General features: G+C 46.2%; 1 protein-coding gene across 1 annotated transcript; it reads right to left on the bottom strand.

Moving 5' to 3' along the window:
- Positions 1–2,331: 2,331 nt before the first annotated feature.
- Positions 2,332–18,336, bottom strand: EFHC1 (EF-hand domain containing 1). The gene is made up of 11 exons (XM_021549739.3): positions 18,208–18,336; positions 13,965–14,186; positions 12,055–12,342; positions 10,202–10,351; positions 8,954–9,146; positions 8,508–8,728; positions 7,684–7,824; positions 6,331–6,544; positions 5,845–5,992; positions 4,839–5,040; positions 2,332–2,695 (listed from the first exon to the last, which is right to left on the bottom strand). Exons 1-11 carry the CDS (start codon positions 18,334–18,336, stop codon positions 2,570–2,572), a joined length of 2,034 nt encoding a protein of 677 aa, XP_021405414.2. The 3' UTR covers positions 2,332–2,569.
- Positions 18,337–21,925: the final 3,589 nt, after the last annotated feature.

Raw genomic sequence — 21,925 nt, 5'->3', positions numbered from 1 at the left:
GGTCAGGAATTGAGTAGCCTGTGGTTTTTGGGGTGAAGTGTAGTGTTTTCCTGTCCTAGCCTAGAAGAGCTGTGAAATACCAGCACTAGTTCTCTTTTCTTGTCTTAGGTAGCTGGAGAATGGACTTGGGAAGAGAAAGGGGTGGAGGAAAAACAGATGTAGCATTTCACATACAGTTTTTGAGTGACTCTTACATTATGGGGCATTACGGTTGCGTTTATGTGATTGTTGTTGTTAATTAGGATTCTTTCTTGTTACTCATCATGTTTGGGTTAGTAGTAGCCAAGTTCCAGTTCCCCTGTAGGTCCCCTTACTCTCAACTCAATGTTTTAAAAGGTATTTTTGGTAAGCTTCCTGGTTGGAGGGAAGCATGGTCACTCTGGGATGTCTCTTCCTTGCCTCCAAGTGACTGGGAGCTTGGAGCCATCCCGCCTTTGCTGCAGTGCCTGGGGGTTTACAGCAGCCTCGGGCTCTTGCCTTTGGTAGATGGAGCCCAGGCTGTGTCAGCAGTGGGTGGAGATGATGGGGTTTGTTTTACAGCCTTCCAGGAAACTTCATGGGGGTGAAAGGTTGGTTTAGTAGGTTTTATGCCCAGCAGTGAGGTATGTTCCACCTCCTTGGGGGTTTTCTGGGAAGAATGGCTGTTGGAAAAGCCAGGCAGAGGTGTGTAGTTTTTCCTCGAAAATGTTGAGCTCAACTGATCAAACTTCAGCAAAGGAACTCGAGGAAAAGTTTTGTTCTTCCATATTTATGCTTTAGTGCAAATTTCCTGATTTTGGAGGGGGGTTGGGGGGGGAATTAACAGTTTCTGGTATTTTATCCCGTTTGTTTCATTCTTCCTGTCACTTCAGTTTTTGTACGGATTTTGTTTGTTGTTGTTGTTCATTGTTTCAATGACTTTTGTGATAAACTCAGCAGAAGTATTTTTCTGAAATAAATAAATAAAAGGCATAGATTCTTCCAGTGCTGTTTCCACTGATGCTTTATTATTGCTGAGCTGTACATGTGGCATGGACACCATCCACTATCCCAGGTTGCTCCAAGCCCCATCCAGTCTGGCCTTGAACACTTCCAGGGATTCAGGGGAAACCACAGCTTCTCTGGGCAGCCTGTGCCAGAGCCTTGCCACCCTCAAAGGGAAGCATTTTTTCCCCAATATTCAATCTAAATCTGTCTTTCAGTTTAAAGCCATTCCCCCTTATCCTGTCACCCTAAGCCCTTGCAGCTGGGATTCATTTTCCCACCTTTCCCATGTCCACAGCAAGGGCAGCTGCTCCAGAGTTCATTATTCATGGCTGCTTTCATCAGAGGGAGTGGAGGATAAGGGTATTTGTAGGAGATGATTTATCTGATGTGGTTTAGGCGCATATTTTTGGTGAGCTATATTGTATATTTTGTGCAGCTGGCCCCAGGCACACGACACCACTTGGCTGAGGGTTAGGTTACATTTTCTTAGCCTATGCAGAAAATAGTTTCTGACATTCTACAGCTCAAGTAATTTCATCTGTAAGTTTTTGGTCTCTTGGAATCTAAGGTGGACCAGAGATCCCTGGAATGATCCTTAGTCAGGGTGAGCAGCAGCACACAACAGGCCCAGAAGGGAAGAGCAGTGACCTTTGCAAACAAGGGGAGACAGGAGGGAGCTGTCACATAGAGACTCTCAGCTGAGGGGAAGTGGGAATCTGTGGCACAAAAGCTGATTTAAAGCAGCATTTTGTTCCAAAGAGCTTTGTTCTCTGTGTATGTGACAGCTGCCTTTTCTGTGTGCTCCATGGCAACACCTGGCAGGTGTCACTTGGGGTGAGAAGGCTCCTGGGGAGATGAGTAATGGAGCACAAGTGTCATAACTATTGCCATGCCAACTGCCCATGTTCCCTTTTCCTTGGAGACCTGTCTGGTGAGATGACAGGTGGATAAGGTGGGTTTAGATGGGATCTCAGTCCTAAAACCATTCTTGAACTTGTTAAAAAACGCAGAGCTGCTTGTCAGCAGATTTGTGTCCAGACTCCCCCAAGTTTAGTTACCTCCAGATAACTAAACCCACCCTCATCACCCTATTTTGAGTAAACCCGGAAGAACACCCAGAAGGAAACCCACAATTTGTGGGTTTCCCCCCTCGCCCTTACTTTAATCCTTAGCTATTCCAGCCATTCTATGTAAAACAGACTGTTTGATACGTTTATAGCAACTGCAGTTTTACTGCAATTTTAATAACAAACTGGCAGTCTTCACTACTTGAAGGTGAAAGGCCCATCCGAGAGAAACCTGGAGTGGTTTTCACTCCAGGCTCCAGAGACCTTTAGCTCTCTAAAGTACTGCACTAAAACGTTGACAAAACAACAGAAGAACCTGACTTTGGTTCCCAGAATTATTTTTTTTCTCCTCTTAAGTTTCATTTCAACATCCAGCAGTTACGAGGTTGAGTTTGGGGGTAGCAAAAGGGCAGGGAGAGGTTAGGAAGGAAAAAAGTTAACATGAGGGTGCAATCAGCTGGGTCTGTAAAAGGGGGAGGGAGAAAGTGAAGCAAGGTGGGGAAAAACCAGAGCATCCTTTTTGAAGTACAACATATTCAAGTCAGCTGAGAATTCAACTGCTGACACTGTCCTTCAGCTTCTGGGAAGAGATCAGTAGGGAAGGCTCGAAGGAAGTCACGGTAGTTTACCTTGTCTTCATCACAGGAACAGTAGTCAATCAGCTGTGGAGACAAAACACACAGCAAACACCATAAAGAGTTGGAAAAAGCTCTTGGAAAACTGGGGTTGTTTTTAGGGGAAAGTGCCCAGAGTTCTCCTTGTGGGACAGAGCAGGAGATGTTATTCCCCTGTGTGAATGTCCCCATCCTGGTAGTCCTGAATCCCAGGTAAACTTGGAATCATAGAACCATTAAGGATGTAAAGACCTACCTAAAGATAATTTAGTCCAACCTTTAGATCATCAAGTTCAATCATTTAAGGATTGAACTTGATGATCTAAAGGTTGGACTTGATGATCTAAAGGTTCAAGTCCAACCGTGAATGCCTATAGATGACACTATCTATGCAAGGAGAAGAGTTAAAAGTGTTTGAGTTTAATCCTGATTTCCTTCTGGGCCTCGCCAGTGAGGCAAGAGAGCCACAAAAATACAGAGCATGACCACAGACTTGAGATGGGCCAGAGGAAATCCTGCACGCATCCCTGCCAAAAGTGGAGAGGGGCAGTGTATGTGAACAGTCACTGTTCCCTGGTGTCACTTTGGTGTGTGCACATGGCATAAAGGGGAGACACAGATAACTGAGCTTGGTGACAGCCCCACTAATGAGCCAGTTCTGGTGTCTGTTCCTGACCCTGCATTGTGTTACAGAGCCACAGCCTTTGTGTGCTTCAGGGGAAGAAAGAAGGCTTTTGTTTCTTTAATTGCATAACTAATCTGCTTCTGACACCCAGTGAGATGGAAAAGGTCTAATATCACAATTTCTTGAAAGGATTCTTCTTCCCCTTGTCGCCTGGAGACAGATTCTCTGGGGTTTGCTTCTGTGACTGACAGCTGTGCTCTTCTCCAGGCAGTGAACTCTCTGCCATATGTTTAATTTATAGCCCTGCCACACTTCCCAGGGCTCTGGGAACACTGGGATTAAGATTTCAGGGGAGGAGATGGATGTTTTTAGTGCACAGATCCTAGACTGGGGCTCAAACGTGGGAGTTTAGCTTCAGTTGTCACAGGTTCTCCACATAATTTTAGGAATGTTACTTCTCTCCCACTCTCAGAGCGGAGCAGGGACTGTTACCACACTGTAAATTCCTCAGGGCAGGGTGAGCTCAGATGAACTCTGGTACAGCAAAGCCCTGGGTGCTTGTTAGGGCCTTAATTCATCCTACATTCAGAGACACAAATCCCCTGCCCATGCACCTTTCTAACCACTGTGATGCTCACAGTTGACTGCTTTGGAAAAGTTTTTATTTTAGCAGGGGAAATAACTCCTTCTGGTTTCTAGATTTCTCTAAAGTCTGACCCCCCCTTTATTGGCCACTAATCTACTGCCTATCCCATGATGCTGAGGAAACATCCTTGCCAGTCATATTCTTCCTCCATCCTCACTGGAGGAAATTTTCCCTCAGTTTCCCTCACATTTTTTTCTTTTCAGACTGTGATCTGTTTGCTGCTCATAGTGCCTAGCAAGTGTTAGCCAGGGCCTTATATAATAGTAGTAGTAGTGGTAATAATAATAACAATAATAATAATAATAACAATAACAATAATAATAATAATAATAATAATAATAATAATAATAATAATAATAATAGTAATAATAGCTATTATTGTTGTTATTATTATTATATATTATTAAATTATTATAATTAAAAATACTTAATTCTTAGATCTTCAGTTTAGTTGCTGTTGAATCCAGAATGTCTCTTAAGATTTCCTAAGGCACATTCTTTGAATACCTCAGTGTCACCTCTACTTAATCCCAGCTGTGCTTAAGCCATCACAGACACTCCAAGCTCTTCAGGATCTCTGCCATGATTCCTGGTCTCTATCATGATACATGACCTCTTCTAGTCATCCAAGACCTGAACCAGCAGGAATTTTCACACATGACAGTACAGCCAAACATGGGAGGCAACCTGGATAACATTTTTTCCCTTTTCCTTAGAGGACAGCAATTATTATCTCCTCTAAGACACAGGCTCAGTCCAATAGTCCAGGAGTTTTTCTAAACTGGAGCTCTCTTGCCCTGTTCTTGAATTTGTTCCCCTTTGAAGGCTAGAGCAGTTGGTTAGGGTTGGTTTTTAGAAGAGATCTTTTGGAAGAGCCATAGGAGGGGAATTCCACATGCACAGCACCCCTTCCATCTGACCTTTTTAAGAAGAATGGTGCTGGTTGGCACATTGAACCTGTCACAAACAGTTAAAAATCTTGCTTTATCCAGGAATCCAGAGCCCTCCTTGTCAAAATGATGAAATGCCTCATGAAACTCCCTGGTGTTGAAGGGCTCTTGGAGTTGCAGTTCTTTCTGAACCTCCACAATTAAATCATCCAGGTCCTTCTTGGGAAAGCCACTGCAGAAGAAAAAAATAATAGGATTCATGTAAAAACTCATTTTGGCAGCCTTGCTGGGACACTTCAGTAAAAAAAGAGCACTTCCCTGTGTGCTCCACAGTGTCAGAAACTGTGTGAAACTTGAGTTCCAGCCAGAGCCATGAGATAACTGCCTCCAAACCATGTTCTGAGGTAACAGAGTTGTTACTGAGTCACACAAACTGGGTCCAGACAACTAAAAGGAGGATGTGGTCTAGGCTCTGATGGACTGATAAGCAAAAAGGAATAAATGCCCTAAAAAGGACTCCCCCCACCACCTGCTGAGCCTGCAACCATCAAGCAGCTCAAGTTGGCAGCATTTCTTACAGTGAAGTGATGTTTTTTTGGGAAAAGACGTGTCCCCCATCTGAAAATTATGTTCCCCCAAGGTGAAAGTGTTTAAGTGTTTCTTGGAGCAACCTGGGATAGTGGAAGGTGTCCCTACCCATGGCAGGGGTTGGACTGAGCTGATCTTTAAGGTCCTTCCAACCCAAGCCATTTTGTGGTTCTGTGATTTTGGCTGGAAGCCCAAACACTTCTTGAACTCAGGCTTGGTGCTGTGACCACTTCTCTGTCTCTGCTGCTGAGACAGATCTGCCTCAGAAGGTTTTGGGGCTGGCAGCAGCCACAATATTTTACTGTACACACCTCACACCATTTGAATGTGCCCAAACACAGCCTCCTGGAGCATCAGAACCACCAGCAGAGCAGGAGGATGCTGAAAATGCCCTTAGCTGTCAACCTTAGTCTCATTTAGCCCCATCACCCCATTATTTGTAGCCTACCTGCTGGCAGTCTCCACTACCACCTTCCGTGGGAGGAAATGATCCCTTATGGATTGCACTGTTGCTGCAGGGAAACTCTCTGCATTTCTCTCCAAGTAATTAAGCACATATTCATCAGCATCAGTGATAATAAACCTGTGGCCAAACACTAGGGAAGAAACATTAAAGAAGTAGTGTTACCTGTGGTTTAGCATGGGTTAAAGTCATTTCATCATCCAGGAGGGAGCAGGATTTCTCTCCTGTGGCTGGGCTCAGCTTTGAGCCATCTCTGCTATTTGTTTCATTTCTTAAAGTAAGAATAATTTCACTGATTGAAATGCGCAAACATTGACAGTTGTATCAATGTACACCAGCTACTGATCTGGAAACTCAAATGTGACGAGACCCAGAAGCAGCAGATCTTTCAAGTGAAGGAAGTGATATGCACTGTCCATGCAATAAATGACATATCAGAGCAGAGTATTGTAAATCCAGGCTGGATTTTACCTTCAATTGTAGAACCGATGGTGAAGTCAGAGGGCTCGTAGTATATGGGATTCTCTGGAGTAGACCCTGGCTTGGTGACTTTGGTTCTTTTTAAGTATTTGCCTCCAAGGATGCCAGAGTTTCTGACTGGAGGTTCATAGATGCTGATTGTGTCATCAGCGAGGAAATAAGAGAGGATGAAACGACGATTTTTGTCCTCAGGCACTGGTGATTCCTAGAGGAAAGGTAGCAGGTTTGGAGCAGAGCATTTGAACCAGGTTTTCCTTGCCTGGGGTGCTTAGGAGCACCTAGTAACCCACTCATAAGCACCTAGAGCTTTTTTACAGCTGACTAAACAAAGCAATGATGTGCTGACATAGCATAACAAAGCACTTAGGATCTGAATTTCAAAGGTTACTTGCTTTATTTAAACCACTGAAGCAGAATCTGGGTTGAAGTTACCAAGTATATTCAGTGTTTCCACAGCCTGAGTAATCCAAGAGAAATCCTTTCTCTATCCTATATGGAATGATTCATCCCAGAGAGGCTGTAAAATTTAGTTTTAAATTACATTTTTTCATTATGCTGAGTGCCTGAGAGAGTCTGGTGCTGTTTTAGCCCTTAGTCACAGGAAGTCACTCCCCTGACACACCAGTGGATTTACTTGCTTAGCTTAAAGCTAAGTGGATCTTAACTCCTCAGCTGTGACCTTTAGGGAACTCCTGCACAATAGGGAAAAGAAACCAGCCCTTATCCACCCGGAGTGTTTGGAGAGGGCAGGCACAAGGCAGCACAGGAAATGCCATCGCTGCTGCTGGATGTGCCAGAGGCTCCTTGCATAAACCAGCTGTAAAGCTGGCACAAAGGCCAGAGCCTGGGTGCTGTTGTGGGTGGAAAACACCATTCTCATGGATTTTCCAGCTTCTACACCGGCATTGGCTGCTCTGCTAGGACAGCTCCTTGTTGGCTGCTGCATTCAGGACTAGCCAGGAGAAGGACAGGGGCTGGAGCCAGCAGCAGAGACATCAAGCACTGTCTGGTGGCAGTGGAGGCAGGCAGGCAGAGGCACAGTGCCCAGCGCAGGCTGCTTCAGCCAGGGCCATCTGTCATGTAGCAGTGGCAGAGGGAGTTTTCCCATAAATGGCTGTGGGCTTGTAGCAGGTCTGGTTTGTACTTTCTGGCCTAATTATTTTTCTTCTAGTTTTGTGAGCTGCCAATTGTCACAGCAAGCACACAATAACCCCATGGCATGCCCCAGGGGCACTCATTTTGGCTCTTTTCCCACTGGCACAAAGAAGAGTTTGCCAACAGCCTTGTCTGGGCAGGCTGCTCCTCCCATCCTCCTGGCACTATTCCACCAAGGAAAACACTTACCAGGGCCACCTGGTACCGCAGGACCTTGAGATTGTTCTCCAGCATCTTAATGATATCTTTCCGTGGAGGCTTTGGAAACAGACTAAGGCAGTTCTGGAGAGAGTCTTCAGGGATACCAAAACCATTATAGGGAGGAATTACCTGCATCCAGAGGAGATATCAACTATAAACAGTTGCAACTAAGAACAAGATAAAGTTTACAAGACTTAGCAAAGCCCATCATATTTGGAAGGAAATATTCTGCCACCAGGTAGCAAGAGCTGTGGCATCCTGCCTAGTAGAGATGGTTGATACCAGCCTGGCCATGTGCTGTATTTAATGAAAATATAAGAGGATTAAGTAAATCTGAAACTCAGAAAGCCATGTAATTTCTCTAATTTAAGAGGTTATGGCTATATTAAAGAATCATAGAATGATTTGGGTTGAAAAGGATCTTAAAATCATCTAGTTCCAACTAAACCTTCCCATGCACAGGAACTCAGCCATCAAATGGTTACACTGGTAGCCTAATCCACATCACGCCTGTGGTCTAAGCACAACTCCAAACAATTTCTGGGCTCAGTTTGGGAGGTAACAAGGGCTATGACCATCCCCAGTAGGCAGTTTGGACTTGGCAACACTGTTTTGAAGAGTGAGGGAGAGTTCAGTAGTATGAGTGCAGCCAGGCTTTAATTTTTATACAGACTATGACGATTCTTGCCTTGTCATTTTTTTTCTTTTAGCTGAACTTGTTTTCTACAGGTTCTTACTAAGCTGAACCTCTACTATAAGCTTACACCAACTGCTTCCTTTCCTCCCTTCTTTTGAGAAATTGTTTGCAGTACCTGTGGAACTTTTTCAAGTGGTTTCTTATTTACATCCACTGGCTGGAAGTCTGTGATGCCATATTTTGAACGATAGAAGTCCTGAGTGAACTTGTCACAATCATAGATTAAGAAGGTGCGTCCAAGGAGGGTGACAGTTTTGCCAATAGCAAAATCTTTGGGTGAGTACCACTCTTGTACCTCATGGTCAGTGATCTCCAGCACACAGCTTGGGAAGTTCTCTAAGCAGAAGGAAAAACAAATTAATCAGGGAGATTTTAACATTTACTAATGAAAATGGATATAAAAAGCAAGGCATGAAAATAACTACAGAGAGATGCTGGCACTGCTGTCCTGCCACTGTTTCCCAAAAGATAAAGAATTTAGTGATCATTTGAAGAACTTTTTTTTACAATGAAATAATGACACTTTAGCGCAGATGGATTGGTGAACCAATCTAAACTTACTGTTCTTGTCCACAAATATTTTGGGCAAGCGCTGGCGCCTCATCAGTACCGGGAATGGGTCTCTCCCATCATTTCTCTTGTGGACTTCCCGAACCTCCACTGTGTCATCTGCCAAGAAGTAATGGATGATGCAGGGATGGTGATCACCAAAGGCACAGTTGGTGTCATCCCATATGGCATAGAAGCGAAGCACCTGGGGTAGAGAAAAAAAAAAGCAAACAAACATGGATCAGAATAATCTTTTGGTGCCCCAGAAATCAAACTCATCACTCTGAGATGCTCAAGAGTTCCCCAAGGTTCAGCTCCTGAAGAGAGAGGAGAGACACAGGGAGAATTTAGCCAGAACAAGAGGCATGTGTGTTTGTCTGAAATTGTCTGCTCTGGCACCTGGCATCAATATTTTGGGGGGAGGAGAGGAGTGGATGCAGCAAGACCATTCCTCATAGAACTGCATCTGGCTGCTAAATTCCAGAAGCAGGTGGCTTATCTCATCCCAACAGAAAGCAAGAGAGTAATGGATGATATTGAGCACAGGCTCTGCAATCCAAAGAGGAGCTGTTTACAAGGCATAAAGCCCAGAAAAAAGCATAAAAGGTTTTGTTTCTCACTAAAGCCGAGAAAGGGGCAAATCTGGAGTCTGTTCAGCAGACTGAGACAATTTAGAATGAGTGAGATTGCACACACTCACAAGACCTGGGTTTCAATAGCACATATTCACTGTAATCACTGAATCTTTTAGGCTGGAAGATCATTGAGCCCAACCTCTGAATGACCCCCACCCTGTCACCCTCCCCAGAGCACTGGGTGCCATTTCCAGTCGCTTCTTGGACACCTCCAGGAATGGGGACTCCACCACCTCCCCGGGCACCCTGTTTCAATGTCTAACCACCCCTTCTGAGAAGAAATTTTTCCAAATTCAATCTAAACCTCCCTTTGCACAACTTGAGGCCATCTCCAGTCCTCTCTCTGGGTGCCTGGGAGAAGATACTGATCCCCACCTGGCTGTCTCCTCCTATCAGAAGCTGTGCAGAGCCAGAAGGTCCCCCCTGAGCTCCTTTTCTCCAAACTGAGTTCCTTTCCCAGCTCCCTCAGCCACTCCTGGTGCTCCAGCCCCTCCCCTGCACACACTCCAGACCTTGAACATCTTTCCTAAAGTGAAGGGCCCAGACCAGAACCAGAACTGGAGATGCCTCACCAGTGTGATGTGGCTAATTATACAATAATTGGGGTAATCCCCAGCTCTCTCACCTTTGTGTCATAGGTCAGGAACTGCCTGAAGGGGTCGGGACCTGTGGGCACGATGCGTTTTTGCACCGGCGTCCGACGCTGTTCTGTGTAAGGATCCGAAACCAGCTCCTCTGGAGGGTTCACTACAATTCCTTGGCTCTCCAGGAACACCTAGGAAGGTCATCTGAGGTGTTAGTGCTGCCAGGAGTTCTGAAGGTAAGAGGTGACTAGAGGTTACAGGAGAGCTGGGATGAGTGAGGTCAGAATTCTGCAATTCACAGAGAATTCTACAGCAGCAGCAAAATACAACAGGTGACAAATACATTTGTTTAAGCTGCTTCTTATCTTTGCTTACCCTGTAATTAATCAGAGCAGTTCTGTCCTGAACATCCTAACTCAGATTTCACTTGAGCACAGTTTTCCTTGGCTTTAGGGCTTTAAATGGAAGATAACTGTCAGTTGGTCTCTTTTATGTAAATGGAAAATATTAAATTGCTGTATAAACACAGATGCAGTTAACCTGAGTTTGCAATAATTTAGAGCTGTGTCAGCTAGTTAGAAGAAGCTAGTGTCACCCACACTAAGCACATCATGACCCTTCAGGCACGAGGATATGTGTCACTGGCAGCTTCATTCCATCTTTCAGGAGTACTTTTCCCACAGAAGGAGTGTAATTTGCTTGTTTTTAAAGGAATTTTTTGCTTACCTTGGATCATGAACAAAATCCAAGGTGTTACTTGTGGACGTGGATCAGTCACCCAAAACAATCTCTGAAGTCAAGGGACTTGTTCCCTTTCTGGCTTTGGGAAGTGGTCCATGAAAATATTCAGCCCAGGAAGCACCTATGCAAACATCTCCCACAGGAATAAGAGATCCCCCTGGAGACTCACAAGGCAAGTTCACACTTTCAGGCTCACTATTTCCTGGTCTAGAAGATGTCAGTAAATGATAATACACTATTGGCCATGAGGTGTAGACCCACATAGCTCATTCCATGTTTTCCATCAATATTAACATGAGGACCAGCTCTTTATTTGATGTGGACTGACTTGAACAGTCACCCAGTTCCAGCAGAGCTGGCCCCACAGCCCTGTTTATACCAATGTATTATACATGCTTGGGAACATTTCTGGGCACTGAGGCAAACTGACAAGGAAAAGCCTGGACCTAAACTCTCCCAGCCTCCAGGACAGGTTGACTAGCATGTTCACCTATTGGGAATGGCCCCTGGAGCAGTCTAACTTCTGGCCTGGAAGAATAATAGCTGACCAGGGCTGAGATTTTACTGGGGACAAACTGGAAGGATACCAGTATACTGGTAATTTTTATTTCTTATTATTGGATCATTATTATCTCATTTACTGGTACAGAAATAGCCAGAAATAGAAAAGCAGGCAATGAGTAAGCTTTCTTAGAAAGGTCAGTTTGTACCATGGATCATGGCTTGGCTGTGGATGTGTGCAGAATTACTGCTTGTATTCCTTTCAACTGCTCCTAACAGAGGAATATTAAATCAGAAAAGAGTCCGGATCACTAATTTCCCTCTCAAGTAAACACAATGTTTCATCTGCACTCCAAGCAGTAAAACTGCCCAGACAGAAATTTAGAATTTGTATTGTAAAGAGAAGTCCTAAGGACAAAGGATGGACTCCCAGCAGCCCAGGGACTAAAACCCCGAGCACCTTACTTGCCCTCTGCAGATGTCATACCTTGAAGTCCTCTTTGGCCCGAAAAAAGAAATCTACACAAAAAGCAGAATGAAAGACTGAGAGCACCCATGTCACAGAAGCTACAGATGCAAACTGCTGCACTCTAACAGGTAATTAAACCCCTGCAGCTCCGAGGAGTCTCTGCCAGTGCTCTCTACCACCCACCTTGGTGAAGGAGTCGCAGTTGACCAGGCGGTAGGTGCGGCCGTATATGGTGAGGTCAATGCCCAGGTTCAGATCCTTCCAGTGGTAATAATCCCCGTGCTCATTCTTGGGCACCCTGTGGCGCCTCATGAGTTTGCCTTGGAGCAGACCTGAGTTCTTCACCTTGGGCTCGATGATGCACATGCTGTCATCTTCCAGGTAGTAATAGAGGCCCACCTGGCGGATCCGGTAATGCTCCTCTGCAGAGATAGCAACTTCCTCCATGAAGTAGGCATCGAACTTCAAAACCTGCCCAAGGCACAATATAGCAAAGGGAGAGACAAAGAAACAGTTTGAACACTGTGATTAGTCTATCAAGGCCAAGAATTTATTTGTAATTTGCTTTAGTGGTGTAAAATTACTTGATTAGATTCTAAAAATCTTCAAAAAAAACAGTGGCCTAATCTGTGAGTGACAGTAGAAGCACCAGGAGAGTGTTTTTATTTTAATTTGGTGTGCCTGACACAAGTGTAAAAATACAGCCTTTTCCCTGCTTCTTGATCACGTGCTGTTTCACCTACTGCCAGGTGCTTGGCTGCTGGCAGTAATCTACTTTACTGACACACACAGCTCTTTATTTTTCAGCTTTACAGTCCTGATTTAGAGAAGTTATCCACAGATTTAAGGAAAGAGTTCAACCACATCTGAGGATTTTAAAATCAGAAAGGGGTCATAATTTTAAGGCCAGTCTGGAGTGGCTCTGAGCAACCTGGGATAGTGGAAGATATCCCTACCCATGGCAGAGAGGCTGGAACAAGATGATCTTTAAGGTCCCTTTCCTTGATCTGAAGTCTCATCTATTCAGCACTGACAGCAAAAACTGATTTGTGCTGGGGAAACAAGGAAATTAATCAGCCAGGCTCTCTGCTTGGCAAAAGTTGGAGGAATATTCCCTCCAAGATCATTCAATGCCCTTAAGATGGTGCAGGTGGCCAATCAGGCCTTGCATACCCAGCCTACATCAGCCCAGAGCCCTGGATAATTAAGAGATGATAAAGCCAGCAAGTTCCTATCAGTCAGCAAAGTGCCCCACAAGGGATTGTGACATCCCCAGCAGCACTGTGGCTCCTGCTGCTACTGTGGCTTGAAGGAAGGGGCAGAGAAGGATCTGACAGATTAAACAGCAACATTTACATTGCTCTGAAGGAACAGCCTCGGCAATTAACAGAGCACATCTGTTCCCCAGCCTGTGTCACAGCCAGGCTGAGGGCTGGCTGGCTGCAGGCTGCTCTGGCAGGGCTGGCAGCATCTGCAGCCTGCACGTGTGAGCTTCCGAGCCCTGCGGCTCCCACTGCAGCAGCTGCTCCATCCATGGCTGTGGGTTGCAGCTTGGGCCATTGGCACACTGAAAACCAAGGGTCAGCTCAGGACTGCTCTGAGCAGACACAGAGCCAGCACCCAGTCCGATATGATGACCAAAGGGAAGCGCTAATGGAGCAGTTCAGGTTGTGACATGCTGTGGTGACCAACACAAGCAGGAATAGACAGACCACAGTCAAACAGGCTACCAGGGTTCCCACTGCAGACTGACTTTTCCAATTAAAGCTCAGTTACAACCTCAGTATAGTTTTGGAAACACAGAACCCCAGGCTGTGGCTTTAAGCTGGAGCTTTCCAGAGCTAATCAAGCCTCTTTTCCAACATCTGCTGGAAATGCTCAAGTGTAACTTGCAGGGAATGTCTTACATCGTTTACGTTATTATAATCCTCCTCCCAAGCAAAAAAAAGCCTCTTTCAGTCTGGGATTCAGCTGTCTCTGACTAAGGGCTCTGGCATCTGAAAACTGCTGTATGCAGTCCCGTGAACCCTGGAGCTGACTGTTTATGTCTCCGAATTTGGCCAGTGATATTCCTGGAATCAGCTTCTTTATACCTTTTTGTCATAAGCCACGAATGCTGGAATGAAGCGGGAAGGTGCAGGCCTCTTGACTTGCCCATAGGTCAGTGTGGCTCCCTTGGTGCATAAATCATCTAATTCATCTTGAGAGAGCTGATTTGCAAAGAGTGTGTCCCCACCAACCCCCTCTCTTGGCAGCCGGAAAAAGGCATATCCATTTTTGAAGTCCAGTGTCTGGCACCGATGAAAAGATGTTTTCTGTTGGAAGGAAATCCAGCTATCAAAATACTGCATGAATTTAGCAGATATAGCTACTGGAAGCACGAAAAAACCCAATAAGAGAGTGCAATATCAAGAATGTCTCACCCCACACACATCCCCAGTATTTTATTATAAACAACCACAGCAGTAATTTATAATCAAATTTTGTACTTAGAGGGAAAAAAACAGTGGAAAAAACAGTGAGTGGTGGATGTGCAAAGCAGAAGAGTTAACTCAGATGCTTGCACTGCCACAGGCTCTGGAAGAACTTAAATCACTGAATTTCCTGACTGCCACCAGAGTTAGTGCCTAGAACAGTGTGTCAGCACTTTATCTGCCCTGGTATTTATCTCACCAGCTCTTTGTTCCCTACCCTATTTGTCAGCAGTACAGAGCACCATGAGACCTCACTCAGTTATTGCTGTATGGTGCTCCCTTCACTGTTGTGCACCCTCTGTGTATTCCACTGTTATTTATTTTCTTAACCCTCCCCGGCATGATACATTATGAAATGTAAAAAAGCACATTAGTTGTTCCATCACCTCTCTACATAGTCATAGACTCATAGAACAGCCTGGGTTGGAAGGGACATAAAAGATTATCCAGTTCCACACTCTGCCATGGGCAGGGACACCTTCCACTATCCCAGGTTGCTCCAAACCCAAACCCTCTCCAACCTGACCTTAGACACTGGCAGGGATGAAGCAGCCGCCGTTTCTCTGGGCAACCTGTGCCACGCCTCACCACCCTTTTTGTAAAAAAACTTCTTCCTTGTATCTAATCTCAATTAAGCCTCTTTGAGTTTAAAACCATCATTCCTTGTCCTACTGCTACAGACCCTGCTAAAAAGTTTGTCCCATCTTTCATGAAGCCCCTTTAGGCACTGGAAGAGGCTCTGAGCTCTCCCTGGATCCTTCTCTTCTCCAGGTGAACACCCCCAGATCTCCCAGCATGGCTCCAGAGCAGAGGGGCTCCAGCCCTTGGAACAGCTCTGTGGCTTCCTCTGGACTCTCTCCAGCAATTCCATGGCCTGTTTATGCCGAGGACACCAGATCTGGAGGCAGCTCTGCAAATGGGGAGTCTCACCTGAGTGGGGCAGAGGGGCAGAATCCCCCCCTCCCCTGCTGCCCACCGGGGGAATCAGCCCAGCACATGGTGGGGGCTTCTGGCTCTCGACCTCTCATCCATCAGCAGCTCCAAGTCCTTCTCCCAGGGCTGTGCACAGGAGCTGATCTGTCAGTCAGTCTTGTTCTTCACCACTGAAGAGCAGGGTCAGACTCGAGTGACACCAAACTGCTCCACTTGCTGCACACTCTGGCACACGTGGTACCTCACCTGCACTCCGAGAGCCTTCCTGGTCCCACTGGACACTCAACTCTTAAAGCTCCAGAGAAAACAGGGGAAATTATGAGTCCCTGATAATAAAACCTCTTGACTTTTGCCAAGTAAAACAGAGTTGTAAGCATGTCTTGTGCTGAGAGAACGAGCTCCAGCTCCTTTTCCAGTTGCAGTCAGTCCGACCTTAGGCATGCAAACTGCTTCTTCTCCACCCCCTTCCTCGCCTCTCATGGTTAAGCCTCTTATCTTATTTATACCTTCAGGCCCCACTTGAATTCCACATAATTCCCCATTTTCTCTTTAAACTGCTACTATAGATCTTGCAAAGGAGAGAGCAGTGAGGAAAACAGGTGAAAACAAGATTTGTCTGAAGATGTTTTAGCAGAACATCTTATAAACTGCCACAGAACTGCCACTTCCTTCTCTTAAATAAATACCAAGGGAAAGCTGTGGGGAAAATATTCAAGGAAAACCAGGAAGTTTGTCTTTAATTTGAGCAATATCAGTGTTTGTTAGAAGTGTGCAGGCTTTTAAGAGCCCACATTTGCCTAAAGAAAGCACCTCGTTGGTTCATAAGGCTCCTGAGTGGACAAGCTCTTCCAAAGTGAGCCTGTATGCCAGATAACATCTTCCAGGATCAGGTAACTAATGAAAGTTTAAAAGGGAAAACCCAGAATGTAAATTCCTAATCTCAGTTGTTGCCAGTGTTTATCTGAAGAAATTCCACTAAATTAAGTCCTTCTTTTTGCCAAGTCTGTAACACTTGACACAAACACCATTCCCTCTCCCAGTGTCTGTTTCCCTGTCCAGTGAGCACTAAGCTGTAACACCACTTTACTTGAACACAGAGGTTTCCTTCAGAACTTCTCGGCATTCACTATGAAACCAAGTATTGTTATGCCAGTTTTATGGACTGGAAAACTGCAGATTTCCAAGATGTTAGAAATTACTTCAAGGAAATATTAGTATCTGAGAATAATTCTGAGACAACCTTTATTGCTGGATGGCTATTTGTTATGAGTAATTTACTCTATTTACTATTGGAGGACTCAGTTGTCACTGATTTTAGGCCAAGTTGGATGGGCTTGCAGCAATCTGGTTTGTGGAAGGTGTCCCTGCTCATGGCAGAGGGTTGGAACAAGATGATCTTTAAGGTCCCTTCCAACCCAAACCATTCCATGATTCTGTGACAATGAATTTTCATATACAAAGCTGGATGCAGCCAGGAATGTTTTCTGTTAAAGATACTCTCCAGGAAGGCTGTAAATTCCTGGTTAAGCCCAAACCAGGCATGAAACAACTCATTTTTGTTTTGGGGGGCATTTTTTTAGCATATCAAAGAAATAAATGGAAGCATCAGTTCTCTGTAGAAGTACCACTTCCTCAAGAGGATATTGGGAGGATTTGGGTTATCAGGTCCTGGACCATTGGATGGGGAAAAGGAGAGGTTGCTTCCTTTTTTAGTATCGGCTGCAGAGGATGAGGATGAGGATGAGACTGCTTCTTCCAGGGAACCTGGGAACAGCTGAGAGTGTGTAATTTCCTGGGGATGATCCTGGAAGCAGTGATGACACCAGTTCTGTGGTGGGATACCAGTTCTCTCATCAGGTTATCAGGTTCCAGACCTGCACTGCCAAGGATTCAGTTCTCCAGGCAACACCAGGAGAGCAGTTTTGGAAGTATCAGAGCTTTGGAAGATGTTCATTGCCAATGAGACTGGTGACTTCAAGGTGTATCTATGTAATAGACAAATTATGTCCAAGACATAATCATATTGGGATGATCTAGGGGATTAATTCATGTGGAGGAATGCTCAAGGTTTGATCAATATTGGTTCTCCTGGGTATATCCATCTTAGGAGGTATCAGGTGAATTTAAGGAACTTGGTTCAGGACAGTATCAGAATCAGTATCAGTTCAGAGAACTTTGGGAAAACTCAGATGGTTCAGAGAAACAGCAGCTTTTCCTGAGGGAATCAGATTTCAAGATTGTAAAGCGAGTTTGGGGATTTCCCCTGGGGTATGTTATGAACTGTGGGGGAATTATTGGATAGATTCAAGGGAATTGAATATCTAAAGGGGTGAGTTTGCAGACAGCAGAATTGGTTTTGGTGTCCAAAGGAACTCCAGGAGAGCTGGAGAGGGACTTCAGACAAGGCGTGGAGGGACAGGACAAGGGGCAATGGCTTCCCACTGCCAACAGGGTAGGGATAGATGGGATATTGGGAAGGATTTGTTCCATGTGAGGGTGTCAAGTCCCTGGCACAGGGTTCCCAGAGAAGCTGTGGCTGCCCCTGGATCACTGGAAGTGTCCAAGGTCAGGTTGGACAGGGCTTGGAGCAACCTGGGATAGTGGAAGGTGTCCCTGCCCATGGCAGGGGGTGGAATGGGATGATCTTTACGGTCTTCTAACCCAAACCATTCTGTGATTCTATGAATATCATTGAGTTTAGGAGTCCCAAGCCTTCTGTGGATTTTGAGCAAAGTCTGAGGGAATACCAGATTCCCAGAGAGCGTCACCAGGGGATACCAGGTACCACCTGAAGCAGGTGCAGGGAGGTGCAGAAGCCCGTTTCTGAGGTCACCCCTCAGGGGGCACACACAAGGCCAGCCCACCTTGATCCGGGAGGCCTCCCGTGGGAAGCGGGCACAGCGGGGGTACAGTGGGCGGGCGCGCTCACCGTGGGGTCCTTGATGGCGCAGCCGGGGAGGAAGGGCAGCCCAGGCCCGGGCCCGATCGGGGGCCCTGTCCCTGTCCCCGGCCGTATCCCCGGCCCCGGCCCCAGCTCCGGCTCCGGCCCCGAGCTCATGGCGGCGGCGGCGGCGGCGCTCCGGGCCCGGCCTGGCCCACGCGTCTCCACGGCAACCGCCCCGCGCCCAGTGCGCATGCGCAGCGCCCTTCGCGCCTCCGCGTCTCCCCGCGCCTGCGCAGTGAGTGCCAAGGGCGCGCGGTCGCCGTGGCAACGGGGAGGGCTCTGAGGGGCCGAACCGCCCCCCCCACCCGTGAGGGGAGTTCGGCCCCGGAGCGGGGAAAAAAGACGTGGAAAGCGTTCATTCTGTTTTATTAGGGAGTTTCCCCTCACAGCCCCTCATAGTCCACTCGTATCCCACTCACAGACTTGCATATCCCCCTCGTGGCCCCTCATAAACCCCTCACATTAAAACATTTTGCGGGTGGTGGCACCTGGACTGCTTCTTTTGGGGGAGTTTTCCCTGCCGTGTGCAGTGTGCAGGGTAACGATCAGCTCTGAAGGGACAAATCCATACCTGGAGAGATTGAAATATTTTAACAGGAGTGATTGTGCCAGTTTATGATGTATATATACATGTATTAAAATGTATATAGTTGTGAAATAGTGTATTTTTCATATGTAGCACTGATGTAATTCCTCTCTTTCAAATGTGATTTTTATCTCTGGAGGAAGGGGCTAAAAGAAGCATCAAGGATACCATCAAGGAAAAGGTGGATGTGCAAAACTTGACTCCTAAATGTAAGAGAGAAAACAGCTAAATCCATCACCATGGGAAACAGAAATTATCTGCTGCATTTAGAAGTTGTGGATTCCCCAAAAGACGTGGATTCCTCACCCCTGGATGCATTCAGAGCCAGGCTGGACAGGATTTGAGAGAAACCTGGTCTAGTGGAAGGTGACCCTGCCCATGGCAAGAGGGTTGGAATGAGATTATTCTGAATGTCCCTTCCAACCCAAACCTTCTGGGATTCCATGAAAAAGAAGGTTTTTGTGCATCTTTGCTTTTTTCTCTTTATCACCACTACACCAGGCAAGCCAGGCTGTGATTCAAGGGCAGGTGGCAGATCCAAGGGTTTTCTAAGCAGAAGTTAAGCGGGGAGAATTGCAGCCAGACTGTCTGCCTAAGCATGGTGTGGGAGAGAGAAAAAAGCCAGACGTGGGAGATAAAGAATGAGGCTGATGAGCTTAGAAAGGAAAATAATGAACTGAAGGCCAAGCAGGGCTTGAAGAGTTGAATCTGGAGGACAGCAAAGCTGTTGGTGTGATGATGGCTGACTTAGACCCAGGAGCAGGACCCTGATCAAGCCCTCTGATTTTTCAAGCTTCAATATCCAGGCAGCATTTAACAGGGAACAGGGCCTGTCTCAGAGAAGGAAATTCACCTATGTGTGCCAAGGATCATCCCCAAGGACAATAACTGCAAATCGGTGACAAGGCTGTGTGGCAGAGTGGCTGGTGCACACCCTGTAAAGATGACAGGCTAGGCATGTTCAGCCTGGAGAAAAAAAGGCTCTGGGAAGTCCTTGGGAGTCCTTTCCAGTGCCTAAAGGGGCTCTGAGAGAGCCAAAAAGGGATTACTTAAAAGGGTATGCAGTGACAGGACAAGGAGCAGTGTTTTTAAACTGCCAGAGTGCAGGTTTAGATGGGACATTGGGAAGGAATTAATCCCTGTGAGGGTGGGGGAGGCCCTGGTACAAGTTGCCCAGACAATCTGTGGCTGCACCATCCCTGCAAATGTCCAAGGCCAGGTTGAGCAACCTGGTTTAATGGAAGGTGTCCCAGCTCATGGCAGGAGTTGGGAATGAGATGGTCTCTAATGGTCCTTCCAACCCAAACCATTCTGAGATTCCACAGAAGAAAGCAAAAGAAAAGCCATAGCATAAGCTGGTGTTTAGGAATTGTGACTGTAAAGTGGGAGAGAGGAGAAATGAGGAATTAAAGTGAAGATCTAGATTAAGCTTTATCCTTGACAACTTCTGTACAGACAAGTCTGACTTGCCAAGGTCAAGATGAGCCTTTTCAGCTTCCCACATCCCTGCTATCTACTCATGAAAGGCAAAAGGAATTATTTATCGAGCTCTGGCAGTGGAGGACACAGATGGAGACAACTCGCCCTCTGGTGGGTGAAGACATAACCTGCAGAAACCTTGGTCTGCGTGGTATATTAAGAAATAATAATTAAAATTACTGGGTTATTGGAAGGAAAAATAGAAGGCATTCTAGAGGTTTTAAGTTCTGAAATACAGATAAAATTGATGAATTATGTATGTGATCACACACAACCCTCCCAGATAAAGTTGATGAGTTCAGGATCTGGAGTGATATGACAGAAAGGGATCAGAAAATCAACAAAACACCATGATGGAGAAATCCCTAAAACTGGGATCCCTAAATCTGGGATGTCAGTGTGCTGGGGTGTCTCTCTGGAGTGTGTGTGGAGAACACCAGCATTGTGAGGACTGGGCATGACCAGGCAAAGATCTGGGTGCATCTGCAGGGCCGTGATCTGGTTGGGATCAGGAAGGTGTGGTGGGATGGCTCCCACGACCCAAGTGTTACAATGGAGGGATACAGACAAGCCAAAAAGGTGAGGAGGAGCTGCCCTTTAGTGAGAGAATAGCTGGAGTGCCTGGAATTCTGTGTGGATGATGAGCCAACGGAGAGCTTATGGGGAAAGGGTTCAAGCGATAACCAGTTTGGGTGAGGTTGTACTGGGCCAGTTGCCTCTTTGCAGGCCCTACTCCTCATGGGGGACTTCAGCCACCTGATACCTGCTGGGAGGACAAGTTAAGAGGATTAAGAGGGATGGAGCATCTCCCCTTAGAGGAAATGCCAAGAGAATTGGGATTGCTCATCCTGGAGAAGAGAAGGCTTTGGGGTAACCTAACTGCAGTCTTCCAGTACCTGAAAGAAGCCTAAAGGAAAGATGGAGAGGGACTATTTATAAAAACATGTAGTGACAGGACAAATGGGAATGGCTTCAAAATGAAGCCAGAGAGTAGATTTAGATTGGATATTAGGAAGAAATTATTTAGTATGGAGTTGGTAAGGCCCTGGCACTGGTTGTCTAGGGAGGCTTTGGATGCCTTATCCATGGAAACATTCAAGGTCAAGCTGGATGGAGCCCTGAGAAATCTGGTTTAGTGGAAGGTGTCCCTCACCATGGCAGGGGGTTGGAATGAGTTGATCTTTAAGGTCTCTTCCAACCCAAACCCTTCTATGATTCTGTGATTCCCAGCCCAGGAGGTTTCTAGAATGGATGCTGGTAACTCCCTCCTCCAAGTGAGGGAGGAGCCGACAAGGAAAGGTGCTTTGCTGGACATCAGACTCACCAGCCATGGTCTGCTGGAAATGTGGGGGTCAAAAGTAGAGCTGGCTGGCATAGTTCAGGATCCTGAAGGAAGGGAGGAGGGTGAACATCAAACACTAGACTCCACACTCTGGCCTCTTCAAAGGACTCTATCTGCTTGGTAGAGTGCCTTGGGATAAGAAGGCCTGGGAAGAATCATCTCCAAGCTCAAGAACAGTCCATTCCAATGAGCAGGAAGCTGGGCAGAAATGCCAGTAGGCCTGCATGGATAAACAGGGAGCTCCTGGAAAAACTCAAAACACAGAAGTAGTAGAGAGAAGGTGAAAACAAGGATAC

The sequence above is a fragment of the Lonchura striata genome, chromosome 3 (genome assembly GCF_046129695.1).
Source record: "Lonchura striata isolate bLonStr1 chromosome 3, bLonStr1.mat, whole genome shotgun sequence".
Lineage (NCBI taxonomy): Eukaryota > Metazoa > Chordata > Aves > Passeriformes > Estrildidae > Lonchura > Lonchura striata.
This window is presented reverse-complemented; position numbering and strand designations above follow the sequence as displayed.